Source organism: Dryobates pubescens, chromosome Z (genome assembly GCF_014839835.1).
Source record: "Dryobates pubescens isolate bDryPub1 chromosome Z, bDryPub1.pri, whole genome shotgun sequence".
Taxonomy (NCBI): domain Eukaryota; kingdom Metazoa; phylum Chordata; class Aves; order Piciformes; family Picidae; genus Dryobates; species Dryobates pubescens.
Genome location: NC_071657.1, coordinates 18,269,711 through 18,295,020, shown reverse-complemented (window position 1 = coordinate 18,295,020; position 25,310 = coordinate 18,269,711). Strand labels below are relative to the sequence as shown.

Sequence of the window (25,310 nt, the reverse complement as noted above, 5' to 3'; positions counted from 1 at the left end):
GCTTTGATTGAGTAACATTTCAAACATACAAAAGGAAGGTGCAACTACTAAATAAGCTGAGAACATTCATCATCTCTCTAACAGTAAACAACTGTTGCTTATTTAAAGCTCAGTATTTAATCCTTTACACAGAACAGTTAAGAAACTCAGTATTTTTTCATGCCAAAAGGGAACAGGTGAAAAAAAGAAGTGCAGTTGTACAAATTTCACGCATTGCAAACGCTTGCCTTCAGAAGCAGGAATATGTCTTACAGCCATACATCAACACACCACACTTATTGCACATGAGGTGCATTTCAGATGAAAATTTTGGCTAGCAATCCACTGCCTCTGTGCAGAGAAGCAACTTAGAAGAATTGTGAAACCTAATTAGGAAAGCAATACAACTTTGGAAGTTCAGTATCTTGAACAAAATAGTTTTATTTTTTTTCAAATTATTAACAAAGTTCATGGAATCTGAAAGTAGACAAAAAGTTAACTTTTAACTAAACCAATATGGGAGATACTCTACCCAAAAATATGTCAAACAGATAATAAAGAACTCCAAGATTCTGTGCTATACTGTATGATATGTAAACAGATTCTGAAAATACTTTCCAATATATATTTTTACACAGTATGCACGAATTGAAGAAAAAAAATTTTAAATGTCTAAATGCCTCAAGGGGGTTCTCAGAAGTAAAGCCATTGGAAAAGCCATTTACAGTTTGCAGTGACAAATTTCTACATAATTAAAATATCTCCATTTTTCACTCCTTTTTTCATGATGCAGAATAATCTGCTGAAGGCAACTCCCTACAGAAGTGATGTCAGCAACACAGATCTGATTGTAAGACTCCAGCACTTAAAAGAGCACATTGGTCATACATGGCTTTTAACCTTGGGCTACCATTATGCTACCAGAACAAAATTCAAGTCTAAATCAGTCATGTAGAGAGGCCTGTGTTGTCTGATCTTGGCTTACAGTCCTTATTCTCCAGATGTGATGAAGGTGGTGAAGGCGCGCTGAGGCTCTTGTGCTCACATTCAGGGCGGGATCAACTTCGCAAATACCAGATTCTCCCATTAATGACAATCCACAAATCCCAAAGTAGGTGTGCAAAGCATCTGAAAGAAAGGCAGAAAAAGGAAGATTTTATCAGGCTGTTCTAGCAAAGTATTCTCAGATACCAACACCCCTGAATAATTACATCCAACTAAAAGAAAGAGGTGTTACATTTTAAACGTGACTTTTGACAGAAGCAATCAATTTCTGCCCAAAACCATCAGTGTGAACTGGCAGTTGACAATCTCTAGTTTTGAACAGTTTTTGCCCAATACTTTACTTCTGAGATCCCAACCACCAAAAGAATTTGGGCATCTGGAAATATTTTGTCCACAAACCATGTTTTTTTTCCCCAAACATAACTTATTTCTTTTCCAGACTACTTGGAATCCTAGAATGTTTGGGTTGGAAGGCACCTCCAAAGGTCATCTAGTCCATCCTCCTGCAGTGAGCAGGCACATCCTCCTAATCAGGTTGCTCAGAATCTCATTGAGCCCAACCTTGAATATCTCCAGGGATGGGGCCTCAACTACCTCCCTGGGCAACCTGTTTCAGTGTTTCACCACCCTCACAGTAAAGAACTTCCTTCTAATGTCCCATCTAAATCATTCTATCACTACAGGCCTTTGTGAGCAATCCCTCTCCAGCATTCTTGTAGGCTCTCTTCAGGTACTGGAAGGCCAATATCAGGTTTCCCCAGAGTCTTCTCTTCTCCAGGCTGAAAAACCACAGCTCCCTCAGCCTATCCATGTAGGAAAGGTGTTCCAGACCCACAATCATCTTTGTGACCCACCTCTGGAGCCTCTCCAGTCTATGTCTTTCTTCCATTGAGGGCCCCGGCACTGGACACAATACTCCAGGTGGGATATCACCAAAGCAAAGTGGCAGAATGACCTCTCTCAATTTGCTGGCCATGTTAATTTTGATGCAGCCCAGGATGTGACTGGCCCCCTGGGCTGCAAGAACATGCTGTTGGCTCATGTCCAGCTTCTCATCTTTAGCCAGATTTGGCAACGACGGAGGTTCTTGGAATCAATACGGCTGACCAATATGATTGGGTATCGATCCTTTATTGTTCCAGCATTGCAGGCCTACGGCTCAGGCCTATGGTGAAAGCATGGCACAGTAAAGCATGGAAGGAGAGGAGACAGGACAGGCAGACAAAGAAGTGTGTAGCTTGGAAACTGCTACAATTTATATAACCTTGGTGTGCCTTGTTGGCATGGACTCATTGGTTCCCTATGAGTGACCACACATCACACTATTATAGATTATTGGTCCAACTACTGATGACACACGAGGTTTGTTGATGCAGGTGCATGTCCTGTTGTCCCAAGATAACTTGCTATGTTTCTAGCTACCAGCATCTTGTTTTAGTTACAGTGCTGCAGGCACAGCACTGTTTTGGTACACTGGTAGCTGGCTCTGCACTTATGCTGAGCATGGCCTACCACCATGTCAGGCTCTAGGCCTGCACTGCCAGGTTGCTCACACTGCTCATAACTGGCATTCCCACACTCATCCACCAAACTTCCAAGTCTTTTTCTACAGGGCTGCTTCTTCTCAAATCATCCCCCAGCCTATATTGATAATGATGACTGTTCTGGCCCAGATGCAGGACCCTGTACTTGGTTTTGTTGAACCTCATGAGGTTCAGCTGGGCTCACTTTTCCAGCTTGTCCAGGTCCTTCTGGACATCCCATCCTTGTGGAATATCAATAGCACTGCTCAGCTTGGTGTAATCTGCAAACTTGCTAATAGAATAGAACAGAATTAACCAGGTTGGAAGAGACCTTTGAGATCATTGAGTCCAACCTATCATCCAACACTATCTAATCAACTAAACCATGCAATCAAGCACCCCATCCAGTCTCTTCCTAAACACCTCCAGTGATGGTGACTCCACCACCTCCTTGGGCAGCCCATTCCAATGAGCAATCACTCTTTCTATTAAGAACTTCTTCCTAACATCCAGCCTAAACCTCCCCTGGTGCATCTTGAGACTGTGTCCTCTTGTTCTGGTGCTGGTTGCCTGAGAGAACACACCAACCCCCACCTGGCTACAGCCTACCTTCAGGTAGTTGTAGAGAGCAATAAGGTCACCCCTGAGTCTCCTCTTCTCCAGGGTAAACAACCCCATCTCCCTCAGCGTCTCCTCATAGGCCTTGTGCTCCAAACCTCCCACAAGCTTTGTTGCCCTTCCCTGGACACACTTCAGCAAGTCAACATCTTTCCTAAACTGAGGGGCCCAGAACTAGACACAGGACTCAAGGCAGAATGACCTCCCTGCTCCTGCTGGCCACACTGTTCCTGATACAGGCCAGGATGACATTGGCCTTCTTGGCCACTGCTGCTCATGTTCAGGCTACTATCAACCAGTACCTCCAGGTCCCTTTCTGCCTGGCCACTCCCCAGCCACTCTGAACCCAGCCTGTAGCACTGCATGGGGTTGTTGTGGCCAATGTGTAGAACCTGGCACTTGGATGTGTTAAATCTCATGCCCTTGGACTCTGCCCATCTGTCCAGCCTGTCAAGGTGCATCTGCAGAGCTCTCCTACCCTCTAACAGACCAACACCTGCCCCCAGCTTGGTGTCATCTGCGAATTTACTGATGATGGACTCAATGCCCTCATCCAGATTATCAATAAAGATTACTGAAGAGCATGGGGCCCAGCACTGATCCCTGGGGGATACCACTAGTGACTGGCCACCAGCTGGATGTGGCACCATTCACCACCACTCTCTGGGCTCGGCCCTCCAGCCAGTTCCTAACCCAGCACAGAGTGCTCCTGTCCAAGCCATGGGCTGACAGCTTGGCCAGGAGTTTACTGTGGGGGATGGTGTCAGAGGTCTTGGTGAAGTCCAGGTAGACTACATCCACAGCCCTCCCCACATCCACCAGCTGGGTCACCTGATCATAGAAGGAGTTCAGGTTGGTGAAGCAGGACCTGCCCTTCCTAAGTCCATGCTGGCTGGGCCTGAGACCTTGGCTATCCTGTAAGTGCTGTGTGATTGCACTCAAGATGACCTCTTCCATAATCTTGCCTGGCACTGAGGTCAGGTTGACAGATCTGTAATTCCTTGGTTCCTCCATCCAGCCCTTCTTGTGGATGGGCATCATGTTGGCCAGGTTCCAGTCACCTGGGACCTCTCCAGTGAGCCAGGACTGATGAAAAATGATGGAGGGTGGCTTGGCCAGCTCATCTGCCAGCTCTCTCAGCACCCTAGGATGGATCCCATCTGGTCCCATGGACTTGTGGGGATCCAAGTGGCTAAGGAGATCTCTTCCTCCTCAATCACAGGGGAACCATACTGCTCCCTGGCTCCATCTGCCATCTCAGGAGGCCAGCTGTCTGGAAGCCAATCTGTCCTGCTATTAAAATTTGAGGCAAAGAAGGTGGTAAGTACCTCTGCCTTTTCCTCATCTTTTGTTACTATGTTCCCCTCCTTGTCCACAAAGGAGTGGAGGTTTCCTTGCCCCTCCTCTTGCTATTAATATATTTATAGATGGATTTTTTTTCTGTTGTCCTTCACAGCAGAGGCCAGTCTAAGCTCTAAATGGGCTTTTGCCTCCCTAATTTTTTTTCCTGCATGACCTAGCAACATTCTTAAACACTCCATGGGTTGCCTCACCTTTCTTCCAAAGATAGTACACCCTCTTTTTTCCCGTTAATTCACCCAGAAGTTCGTTGCCCATCCAAGCTGGCCGTCTGCCCCGGCAGCTCATCTTCTGGCACACTGGCACAGCCTGTTCCTGCACCTTCAAGAATTCTTCCTTGAAGTAGGTCCAGCCCTCCTGGACCCCTTTGTTTTTAAGGGCTGTGTCCCAAGGTACCTTCTGAGTTAAGTAACCTGAAGTCCGCCCTCCAGAAGTCCAGAGTGGAGGTTTTGTTGCTGCCCCTCTTAGCTTGACTGCATATTGAAAACTCCATTATCTCATCTGGATCCCAGACAGCCTCCAACCACCACATCTCCCACCAGCCTCTCTCTATTGGCAAAAAGGTCAAGCAAAGCCTTACCCCTGGTAGGCTCATGCAGCAGCTGGGATAAGAAGCTGTCCTCCATACACTCTAAGAACCTTCTAGACTGCCTCCTCTCTGCTGTGTTGAGTTCCCAGAAGATATCAGGCAGGTTAAAATTGCCCATGACAACAAGGTCTGGGGATCTTCAGACAGCCTCTAGCTGCCTATAGAATAATTCATCAACTTCTTCCTTCTGGTTGGGTGGTCTATAGCAGATGCCAACCAGGATGTCTGTCTTGTTGGTCCTCCCTCTAATTTTCACCCACAGGCACTCAACTTGATCATCCTTGATCTCTAGTTCCATGGCATATAGAGCCTCCCTGATGTACAGGGCCACCCCTCCATCCCTTCTCCCTCACCTCTCTCTCCTGAAGAGCCTGTAGCCATCAATTGCAGCGCTCCAGTTATGTGAGTTGTCCCACCACGTCTCTGTGATGGCAACTACGTCATAACTTTCCCGCTGTAACAAGGCTTCCAGCTCCTCTTGTTTGTTGCCCATACTTTGTGCAATAGTGCACATGCACTTCAGCTGGGCTGCTGGTTTCACCCCTGACTCCAGCTTACCACCCCCAGACTCCTGTCTAGGGGGACTGGTTTCAGCCTCTTCCCCCTTCAAATCTTATTTAAAGCCCTGTCAATGAGACCTGCAAACTCTCTTCCTAGAGCCTTTCTCTCTTTGGGGCATAGGCCATTCTTATGTGCTAAGGTCATTCTCCTCCTCTGGGACAGATGTACTCCATCTGTTGCTAGCTGACCTGGTGCCACACAAAGTTCCCCAAGATCAAAAACCCCAAAATTCTTTTGGTAGCACCAGCCTCTGAGCCACTTGTTAATTACAGCTACTGATCTGTTCCTTCCAGTATTCCTTCCTGCAACTAAGGGTATTGATGAAAAAATTATCTGTACCCCTGACCCCTCAACCAGTTCTTTCAGAGCCTTGAAGTCCTTTTTGATTGCCTTGGGAGCTCTGGTTGCAACACCATCATTCCCTAACTGCATAAATATTAAGGGATAGTAATCAGAGGGTTGTACCAGACTAGGCAGCCTTCTGGTAACACCCCTGACCTGGGCTCCAGGGAGGCAGTAGACTTCCCTGTGGGAAGGATCTGGCTGACATACGGGGCCCTCTGTTCTACTCAGGAGAGAATCACCAATAATAATTACTCTCCTCTTTTTTTTGAGGGAACAAGTCCTGATGCTGGGAGCAGGCTGTTTTGCCTTATGCAACACGTCAGATGGTGTGTCTTCTGCTATCAGAATCACCTCACCCTCAACTTCCAATGCCCCATATTTGTTTTGCAATGGAAGCAGGGAAGGTGAGGGAAGGCGTGGGGGGTTTACTTTATGTCTCCTAAGAGGGACCTGTACCTATTCCCCGATGCTTTTTGGGTCACGTAATGGTTCACTCAATCCTACTGTCTGTATCCCTGATATGAAACAGTATGGACCCGTGAGGGACATGACTTATAACTCATCTCCATCTGTACTTTAAGCCATCTATCCTCTGGATGTGACCATTCTGGCCATTACTTACCCACTGAACAATCCACCCATCAAATCCATATCTCTCTAACATGGTGAGTTGGGTGTTTCAGGGGACCATGTACAAGGCCCTATGGAAGTCCAGATAGATGACATGCACAGATTGTCCCCTGTCCAGTGATGTAGTCACTGCATCACAGAAGGCTCCTAGGCTCATCAGTTAGGATTTGAACTTAGTGAAGCCATGTCGGTTGTCTTTTGACACCTCCCTGGCCTCTATGTGCCTTATCACAACTTCTAGGAGAATCTGCTCCGTGATCTTCCCAGACACAGAGGTGAGGCTGATGAGTTGGTAGTTCACAAGGTCTTCCTTTCCACCTTTTCAAAAATGGGTGTAATGTTACCAGAGACTTCACCTGACTGCCAGGACCTTTCAAATATCGTGGAAAGCGGCTTGGCAATTACATCAGCTAGTTCCCTCAGGACTCTGGGATAGCCTTATGTATATTCAGGTTCCTCAAGGAGTTACAAATCTGATTTTTGCATACTATGGGAGGGACTTTGGTGCCCTTGTGGTGTTTTTAACTTGGGAGGTGTTGGGGGAGAATGAAGACTAATGAAAAAAGTTGAGAATTAGCTCACCATTCTTGATCTTTGAGGGGGGGAAGTATGTTTTCTTTAAACTTCCTTTTTTCATTGATGTATCTGTAGAAGCCCTTCCTGTTATTCTTTGCATCTCTTGCCACATTCAGCTCCAACTGTGTCCTGGCCTTCCTGACCTCATTGGTATACAATAAGGCAGCATCTCTTTACTCTTCCCAGGACACCTGTCCCTGCTTCCACTGCCTGTGCAGCTCCTTCTAGCCCTTCAGTTTGACCAGCAGGTCTTGGCTGGTCTCTTCCCTTCCTTACTAGATTTCCTACACCTGGGAATCAAGATCTCTTGCCAGCTCTTGATGAGCAGCTGACCACAGAAACATATCATCTGACAAACAGGAAGATTCAGAAGTATGAAAGAAGTTATTGCTGTACCTGGCCTCTCTTCCTGACAGAATACCCTAAGGATAGGAATTCACTAGGTGGCTTAGTCAACCATAGCAGATGACTGCCACCAAAACTGGATGCTCTTATTTTCTTGTCTCATGTTGCTCCTGCCAACCTTATACCAGCACTACAGTCTGCTGAAAACCAACTATGAATGAAAGCAACTGAAAAAACATGGAGGAAAATTAGCCCAAGAAGAAGCAAACATGTAGTTTTCAGACATTGCAGTAAATTAGACTTGTATGCAGAAGGTTTTGATATACACTAAATCTAGTGCAAAATGGAGAAAGAACATGCAGCTGTACTGGGGGAAGCTAGGAGGAAGAGAAGTGAGTCTGCTTCCTCTGGGCAGCAGAAATCACAGGGTAAAGACAGCAAGAAGATGGTGAAAGATAGGCTAAGGAACTTTCCAGATGGCTGGGGTTTAAACCTAGATCTGTAAATACATGGTTTGTCAAGAAACCCAAAAATACTTCCTCCAGGTGATACTGACTGATCTATAATGCGAAGTAAATACAGATAAAGTTCTCAGGTACACTAGCCTGATTTTCAGGGGGGCACTGTCTCAGTGTGGGTCCACCTTGAAAAATTCTCAATTCTTGTTCAAAATGAAATGTACAGATTTACCTTTTATTATGACTGAATTTTTATCTCAGTTGGCCAGTTTACAGACTGTTTACTTCTGTGTACAAAATGCCACCAGGAAACGCTTGCAGCACAAGCTTTGTTTGCACAACTTTGCAATACCTTCATTGAATTCTAGAATAATTACTTGGAATTAAAAAGATTAGTGTCTTTCAGGTTTTTCACTACTTCATTCACTTCCAAAAGGATAATTAAGTTTCAGATATGTACTATATATAATTGCTGTATGTATCTACAATACTTAAATCATGATATTCAGCAATGTATTTTGACTGTTTATATATACAATGGCTTCTGAATAACCTTAAAGGATTCCTTTAGTAAGAAAAGAAATGTTTCAAAATATTTCACTCAGATACTTATTAAGAGACCTAACTGCACAATATTCCCTTTAATTAGAACAGTTAAGGCTATTACAGGAAGGCTTCTCCAGCTCCAAACAGGGATACTCTTCTGGCAATAATATGAAGAAAGCTCACATGCTCTTCAGCTGAATAAGGGAAAACTATACCTTCCTATTTCCACTTAAATCTTGAAAATCTCGTATTTTAAAAGTTTAGGTTATGTGGTAGTTTTGGTTTTGTTGTGGGTTTTTTTTCAGTGTTTGAAAGACTGAGGAGAAAAATTGCCTCGTGCCTCTCAGACATCCAGCTGCTGAAATACATTTTCTAGCTCAGAATGTGAACTTACCTGGGTGACTATCTGGCCACTTGGCAAATCCACCAACAAGGCGATCTTGAGTTGAAAGGATATAATTTCGGTTTTTCTCAAAGTCTGTATACTGGAATATGTTCAAGAGCTGAAAAGAAATTAGACCATTACAGTAAACCACTAAATTTCAGTGTATTTTTTAATACTAACATAGTATGCTTATTTATGAGATAAGAAGTACTAGTAGAAAGAGCACTAACCCAGTAAGCATTCATAGACTGCATTTTTTTCAAACGAAAGACCTTTGTAAGCGAGCTGTGTATAGAATACATAGAATAAACCAGGTTGGAAGAGACCTTCAAGATCATCACGTCCAACCCATCAACCAATCCAACACCACCCAAACATCTAACCCACGGCACCACGCACCCCATCATCACACTGTTGTGCCAAATATGTAACTCTTTCAAGTAAAGAAAGGATATATGATGCTTAATGAAATCAAAACAAGTAAATAACTATCCTGCACCTGTTCTGTACACTACCTTCAATGTTGCTCCCACCCAAAAGGAATAGCAAGTGTCTACAGGTTTGTTGGGTCGTCCATGGTAGCCATTCTGTTGTCTCATTATACACCATCTTCTTATTCTGTTCAGTTCTTTTTCTGAAAATGCTTCTTCCAGCTTACCCATCAAACACAGCGATGCAATACCACAAAACGTAGAGCCACCTGAGAAGAAAGTTGGTTTTGCATTGTTTGGATACCTACATTTGATCTCAGTCACAACTTGAACTAGAATAGTAATAATTAAATCAATGGATTTTTAAATGTATGAAACTATTAAGCCTAAACACCAAATAAATAAAACCAGTTTTGTCTGGCACGCATGTCAAAGGGGGAAAGAAACTTCAACCCAATTCTTGCATAAACAAACCAAATTTAATTTCTTAAAAGCTGAATGTCTCTCAGTGCTGCACAATTTGTGTAACAGCATCCAGAAGTAAGTAAATTGCTATGTGGAAGTGTCTTCATATGCAACTTCAAAAAGAAAGCTATTGGGATGCCAGCAGACTGAAGCAGAGATGTCAAACACAGTTTCAGACACAGCCCTGCAGAGGGTAACAACAGACCTAAGTGTCTGATGAGCAGAAAGACAAGAAAAGGTGGGGGGAAGATATTAAAAAAGGTTAATACAATGAAAAAAATACTGGACTCTCATGGTTGTAGTAAACACAAGTTACCCTTCCAAGGAATGTTTTTTGTTGCACAGTGAAATTTAGAATCAGAAGATAAACTTGTGGTCTGTGTATCATGACAATCACCTGTAAAAGTGAATGGAAATTCATTCTATTAGCTGATATGATAAAACTACAGCCTGGGAATGACCATAAGCAAGCTGCTGATACAAGACTTGGGGCTCCAAGTTCTTTACACTGCTCTGGAACTCAAAGGTTACTTTCATTCTGATGCAGCAGGAGAAGGATGCTGACAAGTAATGATATCTACAGTCACTACCACGAAAAAGTAACTTAGTTATTTAATTATTATTTTTTTAATATGTAGGAGGGCAATTTAAGTTTTTTAACTTTATCCATCCTGCAGGATGAACACAGATGGAATAATTTCAAAGCTCAACACTATGGAAAAGGTAGTAAATGCTTGATAGATTTAGTATCACTCATGTAAAAGTCAATAGCTTCTCTGTCACAAGTAGTACTAGAAACACACAGTACAGAAACATTTTCCTTAAGAATATTTTGAGAACTTCGGTCTTCACAACTACCAACTGTTTATGAAAATTAATCTCTGCTTCAAAATTTGAGCTCCCCGTGGATGCTGTAATCTGTCAGAGAAAAACGTTTCTAAGGTTTTACCAACAGCTGCTGAAATAGGAGATTACTAGGGGTATTGTACAAAATCTCTCGCAGGTAAACCCAGGGTAGCACTAGTATGTGGGGAAAATGTTTGTTCTGTCAACAAGGTATGAGAAACACAGCCAACATTTTTCAGCATAACATTCATAAGGTAAGAATAATGGAATCAATATATCAAGAGTCCACCTGGTCTGGTATTAAGATGGGACTATGAAAAGAACACAGACAACACTGAAGCATGTTTTGGATTTGGTCCTACTCATTCCACTTCCTTAAAATCAGAGAAGGAAAGGAATGACATACCATACACCTCTTACACAACTTTCAATTTCAGTCTTAAAAACAGGTGTAGAACATTTTAATATTCTTACCGTGAGATTCCAGTCCAGCTCCTTGTGCCAGGCCATTATCATATGACTGAAAAAAAACCAAATCAAAAAACAAACAAACCACAAACCAGTTACTTTACCACAGGACTTTCACAGACTTTCAGTTTACAGGCAAAATCATCAGACCACAATCACAGTCGAACCTGATGAAATTCTGAATCTACACCTCAAAAAAGCTCTTGGCACAAAGTAGTTAAAATGCAAGCCTTGTTTCAATGCAGGCAGCTTTTATGACTTCAGTGGTGTTTGATGTTGTTGTGAATGTATGTTAAGTGTCTGAAAATGCATAAACATGTCTTTGCCAAGAAGGGAAAGCATTTGACACAGATAACCATTTAATGAAAACCAAACACACTCCAATTATTTTCTCTTTCTAAAAAAGAGAAATAAATAAAAGGATAAATTATATCTGTCTCTAACGCCAAAATCTAGTTAGCATACAAAAAGGTAAAGTCCGAGGTACAACTACGTACACAGTACTCAAGTACAATAGCACCTTCTTTACTAAGGAGCAAGAACATCAGGCTTTGAAGTGAAGACAAGGGGAGCGGGAGAGGAGGAAATCAGAAGTTACAAGAAAGCATATTATTGGAGCACATGTTATGTGTCCTACTGCTAAAAACACCTTAACAATGCTGCAAAGTCACGTTAAGTGAAAGAAAAGGAGAAACTTGAGCCTGATGAACAAAGCACTAAGAATATTATAGTACAGGTTTATTATAAGTCTTTCTTCCCTAAAAAAATTATTAAATCATTTTGCATAATAAGAAAGGAGATCACATTTCCTTACCCATAAAAAATGGAAAAATATTTATTTTACATGAATTTATAGAACACTTATTAAATGATCACTGGACAAATACAAAACTGTTTAGCAGACACAAAAAGAAAGTTTAGCTTTTTAATTTTAATTACACAAGTCCTATACATCTTCTGTATTAACTGCTCAGTTAATGATTGGTTCACTATCTCATCAGACAGTTAGAAAGCAATTTTATTATCTTTTCCCCTCCAGGGTCAGGTCTGACTAGGAATATTTGATATTTTCTCCAGTAGATACATGTCTCACCTTGACAGACTACTAGTAACTCCTCCAGTCGTAACCAAAGAATGGCTGTAAGAGCTAACAGGTCTTTAGGAATGCCCTAAATGTAGATCTTTTAAAAGCTGACACTGGGAGGAAAACAACGAAATGGAAGCAGAAAAACTATATTAAAACTACATTCCTCAGTTTGAGTTTTTGCTGCAAGCTACAGCAACTAACAATTACTAACATTTAATATGCACCCTTCAAGCAGCAAGCTGACCTTCTGAAGTCTGTACCAGGCAATTGTAAGTAAAACTTACAAACATCTGAATGTGAAAACAGTGTAAACTCCTTGTACTGCCTTTGAGAGTGCAATGCAAATGCGCTAAGCAACAGCAGGCTGACTAGCAAAGCTATGCTGGCAAAGCTAATGAACTGCAACTGTTAAGAGAAGGTGGTTTGCTTCTATGACAAAGTAAACATCTCTGGAGAACAGCTGTTAATTGTGCATCCCAAACAGTGTACTTTGTCAGGCTGTACAATTAACTTGTCATTTTAATAGACAATAGCTGACCTTTGCTGACTAGTGCCTATTTATTTACAGAAGACAGCTGCAAAATCATATGCAACAGAAACTCTGGGTTACTAGAACATGAAAACTGCATAATTACATACTATCCTCAGGAAATGGGTAAATCCAGTTGGCTACAAACTTTGTTTCAGTCTAAAATCCTCACAACCATCTTAATGTATCAGACTGATGTATCTGCATTTCAAGAGGATGCCAGTGTACTAGAAGCAGATACTATGAGCTTCTTGTGATATCTCTACTTTAAAAACAAAATTTATGGCAAATCAAGCAATATTGCAATAACCACTTGTTTAGAGTCTGTGAAAATGATCCAAAATGTCAGCATCTTAGTGTCTGTCGTTTTTTGATGCTAATAAAAACTGCATGATTGGAACCTATTTTATTGACAACGAAACTGCTCTGGAGTTATTTTTGTGATCACTATTGTATAAGTTTTAGTGAAGTGTTAACAAGAGGACTATACGTTCTGTATGAAGATTCAATACTTTCTAACAGTTATCCTTCTGAATAAGGCAATACCATTGTTTCACATTCCAACCTTCTGCTGTTCTTGACATGCCTAACTACACAAACCCACTCCCTCCTTCCACTATACTGAATTATATCTATCACAGTTCTTACACAGCATTGTCATAGAGAATACATTCCAAGAACAAGCTAAAAAACCCAGAAGTTTATTACAAAGATTACTGTGTTTAACCAGACATGGTACTCTTCATCCAGATTAGCCGCACATCATGTTTGCAGTTTGAATAACTGGAAAAGGTTCAGCTATCACTTGCTTCATCTGTGTGCAAATGATGACATAAACCAGTAAAAAAACCCCACACCTCATACAGCAGTTTACTACTGAGCAAGGCAATCTTTTGTTTTATAATGGATGTACCAGAATGAGGTAACCATAGCAAAACAGGAATAAGCATTTGCAAGAAAATCTATAGCAATATTGACTGCATAGTTAGTGACAAGAAATTACAGATCAAAACTCATACAGAATTTACTTCAAGTTATAATACATATGTGTGTGTGTGTGTTTACCAACATCTACAACATCTTAACAGGAGAAATCAGGTTAACATTCTTGGATACCACATTTCATGTTCATTTCATTTAAGAAACACACTTTTAAGAAATGCTTTGTTCATGTGCTAGGTAATTGAACTGTAATATATTTCAAGAGATTAATGGAAAGCAGGAAAAGCCATCACTGTGAAATTATTTTCACAAAGGCCTATTCCCTGAACATTTAAGATACCTTCAGGCACATTCAACTCCATGATGAGACCAAGGAGAATGCATAGATTTTGTGTACTGACCTCGAAGTGCCAGACACTTTGCAACAAAGTTACTGTACTGAAATAGTGGTTTGACCAAGCAGTGCACTCCCACAGAACCCCTTAAAGACAACTAAATGTGGGCACACCAACTCCACAGTAAATTAACAGTATACCAATACTTTTAAAAGCAAGTTCTACTGAACACAATGTATAGTCATCTACTAATTTGCAGTAAATCTGGACAAAGAATACACCATACTAAGGTAACTCCTGACTGCAGAACACTGATGACATCTCCAAGTTCAGAGCTGGCCCGGACAGTCTTTATGATAAGCCACAGTGTCTTCTGGACTTCAGCCATGCTCAGATTCCAGTTACACTTCACTGGTCAACTCAAGTATTACTATAAGTCATTCCAAGAAGTAGTGTTCTGTTCAGGCTTCAGGTTTGTTTGGTTGTTGGGGCTTTTTTTAAGTGGAGTAAATTTTCCCAATTGCAACATTAGCAATTGTAGGTCAAGGATTAATGCTAAGACTCTAGAACTAAACTAAAGATTGGTTCAAGATCAGTATAAACAGTGAATCTCCAGTGCCATTTCAAAGCTCCAAATTTTCAAAAACTCTCCACTTGCCTGACCTACCAATGGCCTCATAGGATGCTCTCTAGTCATCTTAAAGAATTGCTTCTTGCCCACTTCACATTTTCAGTGCTACCTATCACTTTACATACTTCTGTCACACTCTTTCTAATTTCCAGAATTAAGAGCCCTCGTATATTAAATAGTTCTATACAATCTGGTTCATATATATGACAATTCAACTCTAATTTTTATGTACCCATCCTAGTTCTGCCGTGTCTTTTGGGACCAAAGCTGCACTCAAGTGTACAAAATGCTAGCTAATGGATGATGTGATGTATAGAACACTACAATGAAGATTTTTGCCCTTTGGTTTTCCTCTCTATTCTTTCCTTAGTAATTGATTCTCCTACTGTATCTCTGCTAAGAATCTGATCTGATTAAAGGCTAATCTCAGTAGACACGAAGGTCCATCAAGGCTCAGATGAGGAAGAATCCTCCTGACCTCATCAGTGAAAAGTGAACATCCTGAATCCCCCAGACTGTGAAATGAGAACAGATAAATCATTGTCCCTGGGTGAAGGAGGGATTTCCTCACTGTGGAAATCCATGCTAACTAAGGTGGGCTATGAACTACTGGTCTTATGGGATGCAGGGGAAGAAAATACTGGGATTGTATAACACTTACACAGTGTTTTCTGGGGAATGCAGGAGTGTGCACATCTTATGGGATGCCTAGGCAAAGGACCAGTGGTGAGAAAGGGAAAGATCAAAGTAGACTGAAGATGAAAAAGTGAAAAAAAAAAAAAAAAAAAAAAGAAAAAAAAAAAAAAGACATAAAAGGTGCTACCATGAAGAGACTGCTGGCTTCTATGCTTGCATAACTGAGCTCTGCCCTTCACCACCTCAGTCAGTTCAGGATTAAGGCAGTGTGACAGGAAGCTTCTTGTGATGGACAGTACAGTGCTTATTCATCCAACTACCTCCCTAAAAATAAACACATACTAAAAACTAACTTGGTCTGAAGCACAAGCTTAAGTCTTTTTTAGACATGTTTCTTAATTGTATGACCTCACTGCTCTCAGCAACTACCAAATTTATGATGGTTTAGGTCTTTGTGGACCATGAAAAGTTTACTATGTATGCTTACTTTTATTTAAGGAACTGTAATTTTCAAGTTTACTCAGCTTCTCTGAAAAACATATTTTAGTCTTGGAATATGAAACTCAATTTAACAAACTAAACATTGTGAACAAACCCCTCAAAACTCTTGCTCCAACCAAGTAAGACAGTTTGCACAGACAATTTTATATACTAAAATCTACCAAATATTTACTAAAAAAAAAAAGAAAGGAGTTTATGACTGGAAACGCTTAAGTAGGTCTCTTCTCCCAGGCAACCAGCACCAGAACAAAAGGACACAGTCTCAAGTTGTACCAGGGGAGGTTTAGGCTGGATGTTGGGAAGAAGTTCTTCACATAAAGAGTGATTGATCATTGGAATGGGCTGCCCAGGGAGGTTGTGGAGTCACCATCACTGGAGGTGTTTAGGAAGAGACTGGATGAGGTGCTTGGTGCCATGGTTTAGTTGACTAGATAGTGCTGGGTAATAGGTTGGACTTGATGATCTCGAAGGTCTTTTCCAACCTGGTTAATTCTATTCTATTCTAAGTTTGAACTGATGTTAATGATTAGTTTTTCATTTGCTTCTGTGTATCAAGAGTAGGACTACAGCTCATTGAAATGTGAGAATTTTATAGATGCACTTTTTATACACTTTTCTACGAGGACATCAGGCCCCAGTTTAAAAAAAATGTTTTTCATTTAAATTGAGTTGTAAAGAAAAGATGGTATGCAATTCGCAGTGAGCAAACAAAGCAAAACTACCTTACTAGTACACATATTATGATGAAAACACAAATGCAAGAAAAAAGTATTTTTCCTTTTCAACTCACTAAAATAGGAACAGGAAATAAAGAAATCACCATAATATTTCAGTTTGGACTGAGAGATTTCTAGTTACAGTTAAAAGACAAAGCTAGTAACTTCAAAACATAGTGAAGAATAATACTTTGTGAATACTCACCATACTTCTTCTAATGTAGTCTATAGCTTTTTTCATGTTCATGCCAGACCAGTTATCAAGCATGTAGCAGATGCAGGAAGCACAGTACACAAACCGCATATCATTCTCACTTCCTTCCAGCACTGCACAGAAGCTGAAAGAAACAATTCTGTCATGATACACTGTATAGCATTTTACATCAGAAAATATGCAATTCCTTCAACTGCTTGTTATAATTTTTCTTTTAGAAGTGTTCATGAGAATATAACCCAAAGATATGTTAGATTTTGTTTTCAGAATAAATCTATTAACATCTAAGGCCTTGAGAAACTTTATTTCCAGCCATGTAATGGTCTTTACTTATTCAAAGATATTAATGCTTAGAGTCTTTCACTCATCTCAGAGTATACCAACATAAGAGTTACCATTTCAACACTGACTCTTTTGGGAAGAGTTCTATGTCTTCCTAGAGATCTTAACAGCTTCACAAGGCTTTCTTTCACGATTTTGATTTAAGAATCAGTTTCCCACATATAATTGTTATTACTACCCTTTTGTGGTGGGTTGAAGTTTCCCCCCAGCATTAACTTTGCCAGACCAACTCAACTTTCTAATACAAATGGTGAAAATTACCTCCAATTTTGTTTTTTGATTTCTTTTTCCAAACTGAATATTTTAAAGTTGTATCTCAGAGACTCTTAAAATGAAGATGAATGCTGTGATTCAGATCCTTGTAACAAAAATAGCTCCTCCACTAGATAACTGACTGTTCCTTGTACTCAGCATTGATGATATCACACCTTCAGTGCTCTGCTCAGTTTTGGACCCCTCACTACAAGAAGGATATTGAGGTACTAGAGCATAAGCAAAGAAGGGCAACAAGCTGATGAAGGGTCAAAAGAACAATTCTTATGAGGAGCAGGGAATTGTGTTGGTTAGTCTGGAGAAAAGAAGGCTGACGGGACAACTATCTGAAAGTAGACTGCAGTGAGGTGGGTGTCAGTCTTTTTTTCCAAGTAACAAGAGATACAGTGAGAGGAAATGGCCTCAAGTTGTACCAAGAGAGGTTTAAATTGGACATTATGAAAAACGTCTTCACCAAAAGGGTCATTATACATTATTCCTCCTCAGATGCAGGACTCTGCACTTGTCCTTGTTGAACCTTGTTGGCTCCTCTGTGCCCAGCTCTTCAGTCTGTCTAAGTCTTGATGGATGGCTGCACAGCCTTCAGCTGCATCAGCCAAGCCTCACAGTTTGGTGTTAGCAAACTTGCTGAGCAGACACTCTGTTCCCTCATCAAAGTCATTGATGAAGATGTTGAACAGGACCAGACTCAGCACTGATCCCTGGGGCACTCCACAAGTTACAGTTCTCCAGCTGGACCTGGCACCAGGGATCACCATTCTTTGAACTCTCTCTTGTAACCAGTTCCTAATCCACCTCACTGTCTGCTCTTCCATCCCACACTTCCTGAGCTTGTTCACTAGGATGTCATGGGAGATGGTGTTAAAGACCTTGCTAAGGTCAAGGTAGACTACATCCACTGGTTTTCCTGAATGTACCCATTCAGTTATGGCATCATAGAATGCTATCAGATTAGTCAATAATGATTTCCCCTTGGTAAATCCATGCTAACTACTCATGATAACCTTCTTCTCTTTCAAGTGCCTTGAGATGCCCTCCAGAATGAGCTGCTCCATCATTTTTCCAAAGATGGAGATGAGGCTGACTGGCCAATAGTACCCTAGAACCTCTTTCTTGCCCTTTTTGAACACTAGAGTGACCTTGTGTCTCCTCCAGTCCTCAGGTACCTTTCCGGTATGCCATGATTTGGCAAAAATGATGGAGAGTGTTTCATGACTGATATTGAGCACTCTATTTTGTAATAGTAAGAAAATATGACATAGCTACTTTCATAAAAATCATGTTTCTGAGGTTTTATTCCACATATTGGTTCAGAACACAAGGTATTTTTTACCTTCCATCCTCAAGCTGGAGAGCTCTCAGTCCTGCCAGTAAGGCATCCTTATTTACTCGACTTAAATCATCTCCAAGAATAACCAGACATGATAGACCCGTGTAAGTCATTGCTATGTGCCCGCTATCATAGGGATGAGGTATACCTGGACCCTAGAAAAAGGAGAAAAAATTAAAAATATTGAAACATCTTAAGACCTTATCTTACAGTTAAACATTCATCAGAAAAAAAAATATTCAGAGGTAAGCAATAAACAAACAAATAGGATCCTTTCCCTTGTTACAGTTAAACTGAAGGCATCCGGCTCAGATACTCTAATGGAGCTATGCTACTGCACAGTTCTGCTACCCTTGTAAACAGTCAGTAGGAAGCTATGGAAAAATACCTCTGCCAGGAGCAGTTTTTATTTAAGTGTAGAACAAAAAGATGGGATGTCCTCAACTGTACTTAAGTTTATCCTGACATACCACTGGGCATTAGCTTCCTGGCAACTGGATAAGCACTGTTAAACAGCCAAAATTGTGGGGGTCCTTTCAACAAGGACTGTAAAATCTAATGATCTGCAAGCAGAAAGCAGCATGAGGGATTACAAGTAATCTTTCAATTAAAGCAACACCAAATTAACATCTCATGCATTTTCATCTCTGTTCTTAAACAATAATCTGAGCTTAAACAATGCCAACATACCAAATAATGTTAACTGAGGAGCTAAAATGAGAGGTAAATGCTGACTAGTCACATAATACATGTCACAATAATGTGCAAGGGATTGATGCAACTGTGCTTACATCACCATTTTTCCTTCTAATATTTTATAAGCGTATCCTGGGCCATGGTACCTCATGAAAACAGAAACCACGTCACAAGATGATTTTGAATACCTGGGATGGTTCAATTTGGAGAAACAGGAGAACAACTATCTTAAACAGGATAAAAGCTATTTCAATACTGAGAAGCAGACAAGCAAGTTTTAAAATCATTTTACTAACATTATTTTGCAATTACTCCTAGAAACACATGCAAAAACCAGTTAAGTCCAAGTTTAAGATCATGTTATATATAACTGGTATTTTTCAGGCAAGTTATGCTTACGTCCAAAGCCAAAAAGCTTTGCTTCTATTAAGAAACTAAGAGAAATATACTTACTACTCACTACACTGCAAGAGATTGATTTCACCCCAGGGAACTAAAAACAGTTGGGAAAGGGAGGCAGAAAACAAGGTGAAAGTGGCAGCAGCAGCACTGAGAAAGCTCTATGGAAATAGAGCAGAGGAACAAGGGAGCAAGTTGGACCTCCTCTCCTGCATTTCCAGCCCTGGACTCTGTTGGTAAGGCAGTGCTAATCTCAACAGCTCTCACAACTACTGCTGGCAGTGACTTAATCTCTTGTTCTGCACATCCTCCAATCATACACAGAGTTGTGAAAGACAGCAAAGACTTCTGGATATCATGTGAGCTAATGGGATCACCAAGATACAAGTGCCTGTGACCATGGTTAGATGACTTTTCAGCATCTACAAGGAGGGAGACTCCAACATCTAAGTAACCTATGCTTGGTCACCCTTACCATGAAAAATAGCATTTCCTGATGTTCATAGGAAGCCCCTTGCACTCTGCTGCATGACCATTTCCCCCAGTCCTGTCACTGGGCATCACTGTGTGCTGGAATAAGCATTAATAAACCAGCTAAATCTGTTTGATCCATCGCCCTTTCTTCTCCCTCCCCATTTTGCGGGGTCCAGGTTTGAGGTCAAGGAGCCAATAGGCAGGTGCTGTTAAAGCTGCCTGAAGGGGGTGGAAGCTGGACCCCAAGCCTCATGTTTCAGAGAGGCAACTGCAAGTGTCAGAGGCTATGAGAGAAGGCGTGTGCAGAAAACATTTTGAACTGATTGTCGGGATTTGAATAGCTATTCAAATGGCCATTGGGCCACTCAGTTTTCAAAAAGGGAATTTATAGGACAGGATGGTGAAAGCCATATGCTTGCATGCTCGTTGTTCTTTTCCTCTCTCTCTCTTCTTCCCCGCCCCCGCAGTTGTTAATGGGATTCAGGGTGATAACAAGCACCTACTTGCTCCTGTCTTCAGGGCAATTAGCTTCTTTTGTCCTAGCAGCATAGTGCCTAGATCTCCACAGCAGCAAGTCTGTCTCTCTCTCTGTCACTTCCTCTAATTTTGGATACTGCCCTTTTGGACTATAAATACAAACTCAGAACATCTCTTCATTCAGCAAAGGTTTTGGTAATTAACAGCTTGGCACTTCGTGAGGAGCTTATGCTAACTCGTGGTTATTTCTAAGGCTCATAGCTTGTTTACCTGTTGGTTAGCTCTGTTGTGAACTCGAGGTGGCCCATCTCACCACCCGAGGCAGTGTGGCTGTTTATTTTACATGTGTACAAAGTTTCCAGTTTGTTCCTCTGTATTCCAAGCTCTGATTTTTCTAGACTCTTATTCTACTGTTTATTAGCCTCCTATCATGTGCAATTAACCTATCATCAACTGGGCAAATGAACCTGAATCAAATTGGCTCAGAAAAATAATTTTTGATATATAATAAATAATATTCATATTTTATCACATTTCCAGCCTATCAATCTGATATAAAACTAAATCACACTGATAAGAGTCTGGTTCCATGCTCTTTGCACTCTCCCTGCCGGTATATGTAATTTATGAAACCCCTCTGAGCCTTCTCTTCTCCAGGCTAAACATCCACAGCTCTCTCAGCCTCTTCTTGTAGGAGAGGTACATCAGTCCCAAACAGACTTCTCCATAGGGCACCCCCACAGATGGAGGACAGCTGTTCCATGAAAGCCTAGCAAGCTACTGCAGTAAAGAAACACGTTTTTCTAACTTGAGTGAATGACAGGCTCTAACCTCAAAAGCAACAACCAGACCAATTTTAGGGATTTAAAAATATAACAGAACTAAAAATCTTCCACTTCAGAATTCCTTCTTCTTCAAATTTTTACTACATGCAGCTTAACCCCTGTGAACTTACCTAAAATGTAAAATCCTGCTCCAAAAATTCAGACATACAGTGATACAAATTTGCCCTGACACAGAAAGTATTCAGTTTAATGCCTTCAGGCAAAGCCACTCTTTATTCTCAAAAAGGCAAATTTGAATCAGTTGTTGAGGAAAAGGCTAAGATACTTAATGCCTTCTTTGACTTGACTTGTTCTTTAACAGTAAAAACCAGTTGTTCTTCAGGTAGTCAGCCCCCTAAGATGAAAGATAGACAGGGAACAGAATGAAGCCCCCCAGAATCCAAGGGCAAATGATTGGCAACCTACTGCAGCACTTAGATGTAAACAAGTCTACGTGGTCAGATGGGATCCACCCAAGGCTACTGAGAACTGGTCAAAGCATTGACTGGACCACTTTCCGTCACTTACCAGCTGTCCTGGCTAACTAGGGAGGTCTCAGTTCACTGGAAGTTAGGCAGTGTGAGGCCAATCCACAAGACAGGAGGGAAACAGGATCTGGGAAATGGAAGGCCTGTCAATCTGACCCCAATACCAGGGAATATCCTTAAGCAGATTATCTTGAGTACCATCATATGGAACATACAGGACAATCAGGCAACCAGGCCCAGTCAACATAGGTTTATGAAAGACAGGTTCCACTTGACTGGCCTGATCTCCTCCTATGACAAGGTGACCCATTTGGTAGACAAGACTGTGGACACTGTATACTTAGGCTAAAGCATTTGACACTGTCTCTCATAGCAACCCCCCTGGAGAAAATGGCTGCTTATGGTTTGGATGGGTGGATGCTTCACCAGGTAAAAAAATCTGGCTGGATGGCCAGGCCCAAAGAGTCAACATGAACAGAGTTAATTTCAGTTGACAAAAGCTTACAAGTGAAGTGTTCCCCAGGGCTCAGTTCTCCTTAATGTGTTTATTAGTGACCTGGATGAAGTGGATCAAGTGCACCATCTGCAAAGTTGCACATGACACTAAATTGGGTGGGACTGCTGATCAGCTTGAGGGTAGGAAGGCTCTGCAGAGGGACCTGGAAAGGCTGGATTGATAGGCTGAGGCTAATTATATGAGATTCAACACAGTCAAGTCCTGGGTACTGCACTTGGGTCACAACCATCCTCTGCAATGCCACAGGCTTAGGGAAGAGTGGCTGGAAAGCTACCCAGCAGAAAATTACCTGAGGCTGTTGGCTAACAGACACATGAACATGAAGCAGCAGTGTGCTCAGGTGGCCAAGAACACCACCAGCAGCCTTTGCCTGTATCAGACAGTGTGGATAGCAGGAGAGGGTAAGTGCTCAGCACTGGTGAGGCTGCACCTCAAATACTGTGTTCAGTTTTGGACCACTCACTACCACAAAGTTGAGTTGCTGCAGCATATCCAAGAAGGGTCTATAGAACACAACTTATCAGCAGCATCTGAGGGAATTGTGGGTGTTTAGCCTTGAGAAGAACAGGCTGAGGGGAAACCTTCTTGCTGCCTGCAACTTCCTGGAAGGTTGTAGGCAAAGTAGGGGTTGGTCTCTTCTCCAAAATAACAAGTGATAGGGTAAGAGGGAATGTCCTCAAGTTGCACCAAGGAAGGTTTAGATTGGACATCAGGAAAAATTTCCTGATAACTGAAAAAGGTTATCAACACTGGAATACCCCCCCAAGGGAGGTGGTTTAATTACCACTCCTGGAGGTGCTTAAAAGACACAGAGATGTGGTGCTAAGACATAGTTTAGTAGTGTACTAGGCAGTTAATGGTTGGACTCAATGAACACAACCTAAGCAGTTACATAATTCTATTTTAGGACTCTGAAATTCTCACATTTTCTTAAACAAAATACACACTAGTAGCTGAAAAATATCCAGAAATATTACCTAGTATTAGGATCATCTGCTTACAAAATTTCCCAGCAGTTCCCATCAGCAGCTACAAAGAAAACTAAGTTTTCAAACATCTGTATACCTGAAATTAAACTGGAATGAGAGGAACACAATTTCCTTCTACTTGGAATAACCTAGAGCAGGGGAAGTGCAGAAGTTGCCTCTGCTCATCTGACAAATACATTGAAAATGCTGGAGCCTGTGAATCAACCATAGCTGTTCACCACTGCTCTTTATACACTTTTATAGGCAGTTCATCTACAAATCAATATTAGTATCAGGATGAGACAGTTTTAGCCTATGCCTTTAAGAAACGGACAGCTACAGAACTCTCTAGCTGAAATGTTTAGGTGTGAGAAAGGAAAGCAAAGATAATTCTAAACGAATTTCATTGATAGATCAGTAGAAATGTGGCTTTAAGAACTCAGTCCGAGTTCAGTCGGTGCGGCCTTTTCTCTTCTATTCTTGGCCGGTGCTGATCTTGGACTTACCGTTTCAGCGGTAAGCTCGCCCGGGAACACACCGCAACCAGGAGCCTTGGAAAAGCACTAACTGCTTCCTTTTCAACCTGCGGGACCCGCACGGAATCTCAGCACTCGGCTAGGATCGGCTCCAGCCGTTTCTCCACGCGCTCGGGATCGCTTGGGCTCCCTGTGTCGCCACAGCGCTTTTAAAGTTGGCAGCAGCTCGCGGGTGCTTCTGTTTCAGCCCGTGGGTTCTCAGCAAGACACTTTTCCTAAAACTTTGTGCAGTAGGTCCCGCGGGCAGGGCTGGCCATGGTGGTAACTTGCCACAGAAACTCCTTTAAGAAATCAGTCTCGACTCAGACTGAGGGGGAATATAAGCAGGTAGGTAGGTGTCATAAGCAGGAGGTAGGTGTCCAGGCATCTGGCTGCAGACAGTGCTGGAGCCTGGCACTTGAGATGCAGGGTAGTGGGGACAACTCCTGTATAACATGTGAGCAGACTGACTATCTGCTTAACCTGGTGGCCAGACTGAAGGATGGGGTTGCTAGACTTAGAGATGTAAGGGATTGTAGAAGGGTGACGAACCTGAGTAACCAGGCTATGCAGGCCCCCCCAGCAGAGGCTGGTTATCCAAAAAGCAGAGGGGAATGGATGCAGGTTCCTCTCAAAAGAAGCAAGGTTAAACCTCCTTGCCTCCCCTTACCTTCCCCACTGCCCTTGGAAAATAAGTACAGGGCATTGGAGGTCAAGGGTGGGGTGATTCTGATGCTGGAGGACACACCATCTGGGGTTTTCCCTCTGGCAAAACAGCCTAAGGCAAAACAGCCTACGGCAAATCAGCCTAAGGTTAAACAGCCTTCCCCTGGCATCAGGACCTGCTCCCTTAAAGAAAAGAGGAGGGTAATTGTTATTGGTGATTCCCTCCTGAGGGGAGCAGAAGGCCCCATATGTCAGCCACACGCTACTCACAGGGAAATTTGTTGCCTCCCAGGAGCTAAGGTTAGAGATGTTACCAGAAGGCTGCCTAGTCTGGTACACGCCTCTGACTACTATCCCTTAATAGTTACGAAGTTAGGGAATGATGATGTTGCAACCAGAACTACCAGGGCTATCAAGAATGACTTTAAGGCCCTGGAGGATCTCGTTGAGGGGTCAGGTGCACAAATAATTTTTTTGTCTATACCCTTAGTTACAGGAAGGAATACCAGAAGGAACAGGTCAGCAGCTATAGTCAACAAGTGGCTTAGAGGCTGGTGTAGTCAAAAGAATTTTGGGTTTTTCGATCTTGAAAAACTTTCTACTGCACCAGGTCAGCTGGCA

At 41.9% G+C, this 25,310-nt stretch overlaps 1 protein-coding gene across 1 annotated transcript in view; it reads right to left on the bottom strand.

The window, feature by feature from the left end:
* Positions 1–654: 654 nt before the first annotated feature.
* The window catches only part of PGGT1B (protein geranylgeranyltransferase type I subunit beta), a 54,959-nt gene continuing 30,303 nt past the window's right edge, over positions 655–25,310 (bottom strand). Inside the window, 7 exon segments of the mRNA XM_054178539.1 lie at positions 655–973; positions 976–1,107; positions 8,929–9,037; positions 9,435–9,619; positions 11,136–11,181; positions 16,712–16,844; positions 18,669–18,820. Of these exon segments, the coding sequence (XP_054034514.1) occupies positions 927–973; positions 976–1,107; positions 8,929–9,037; positions 9,435–9,619; positions 11,136–11,181; positions 16,712–16,844; positions 18,669–18,820 (804 nt within the window). The 3' untranslated portion in view covers positions 655–926.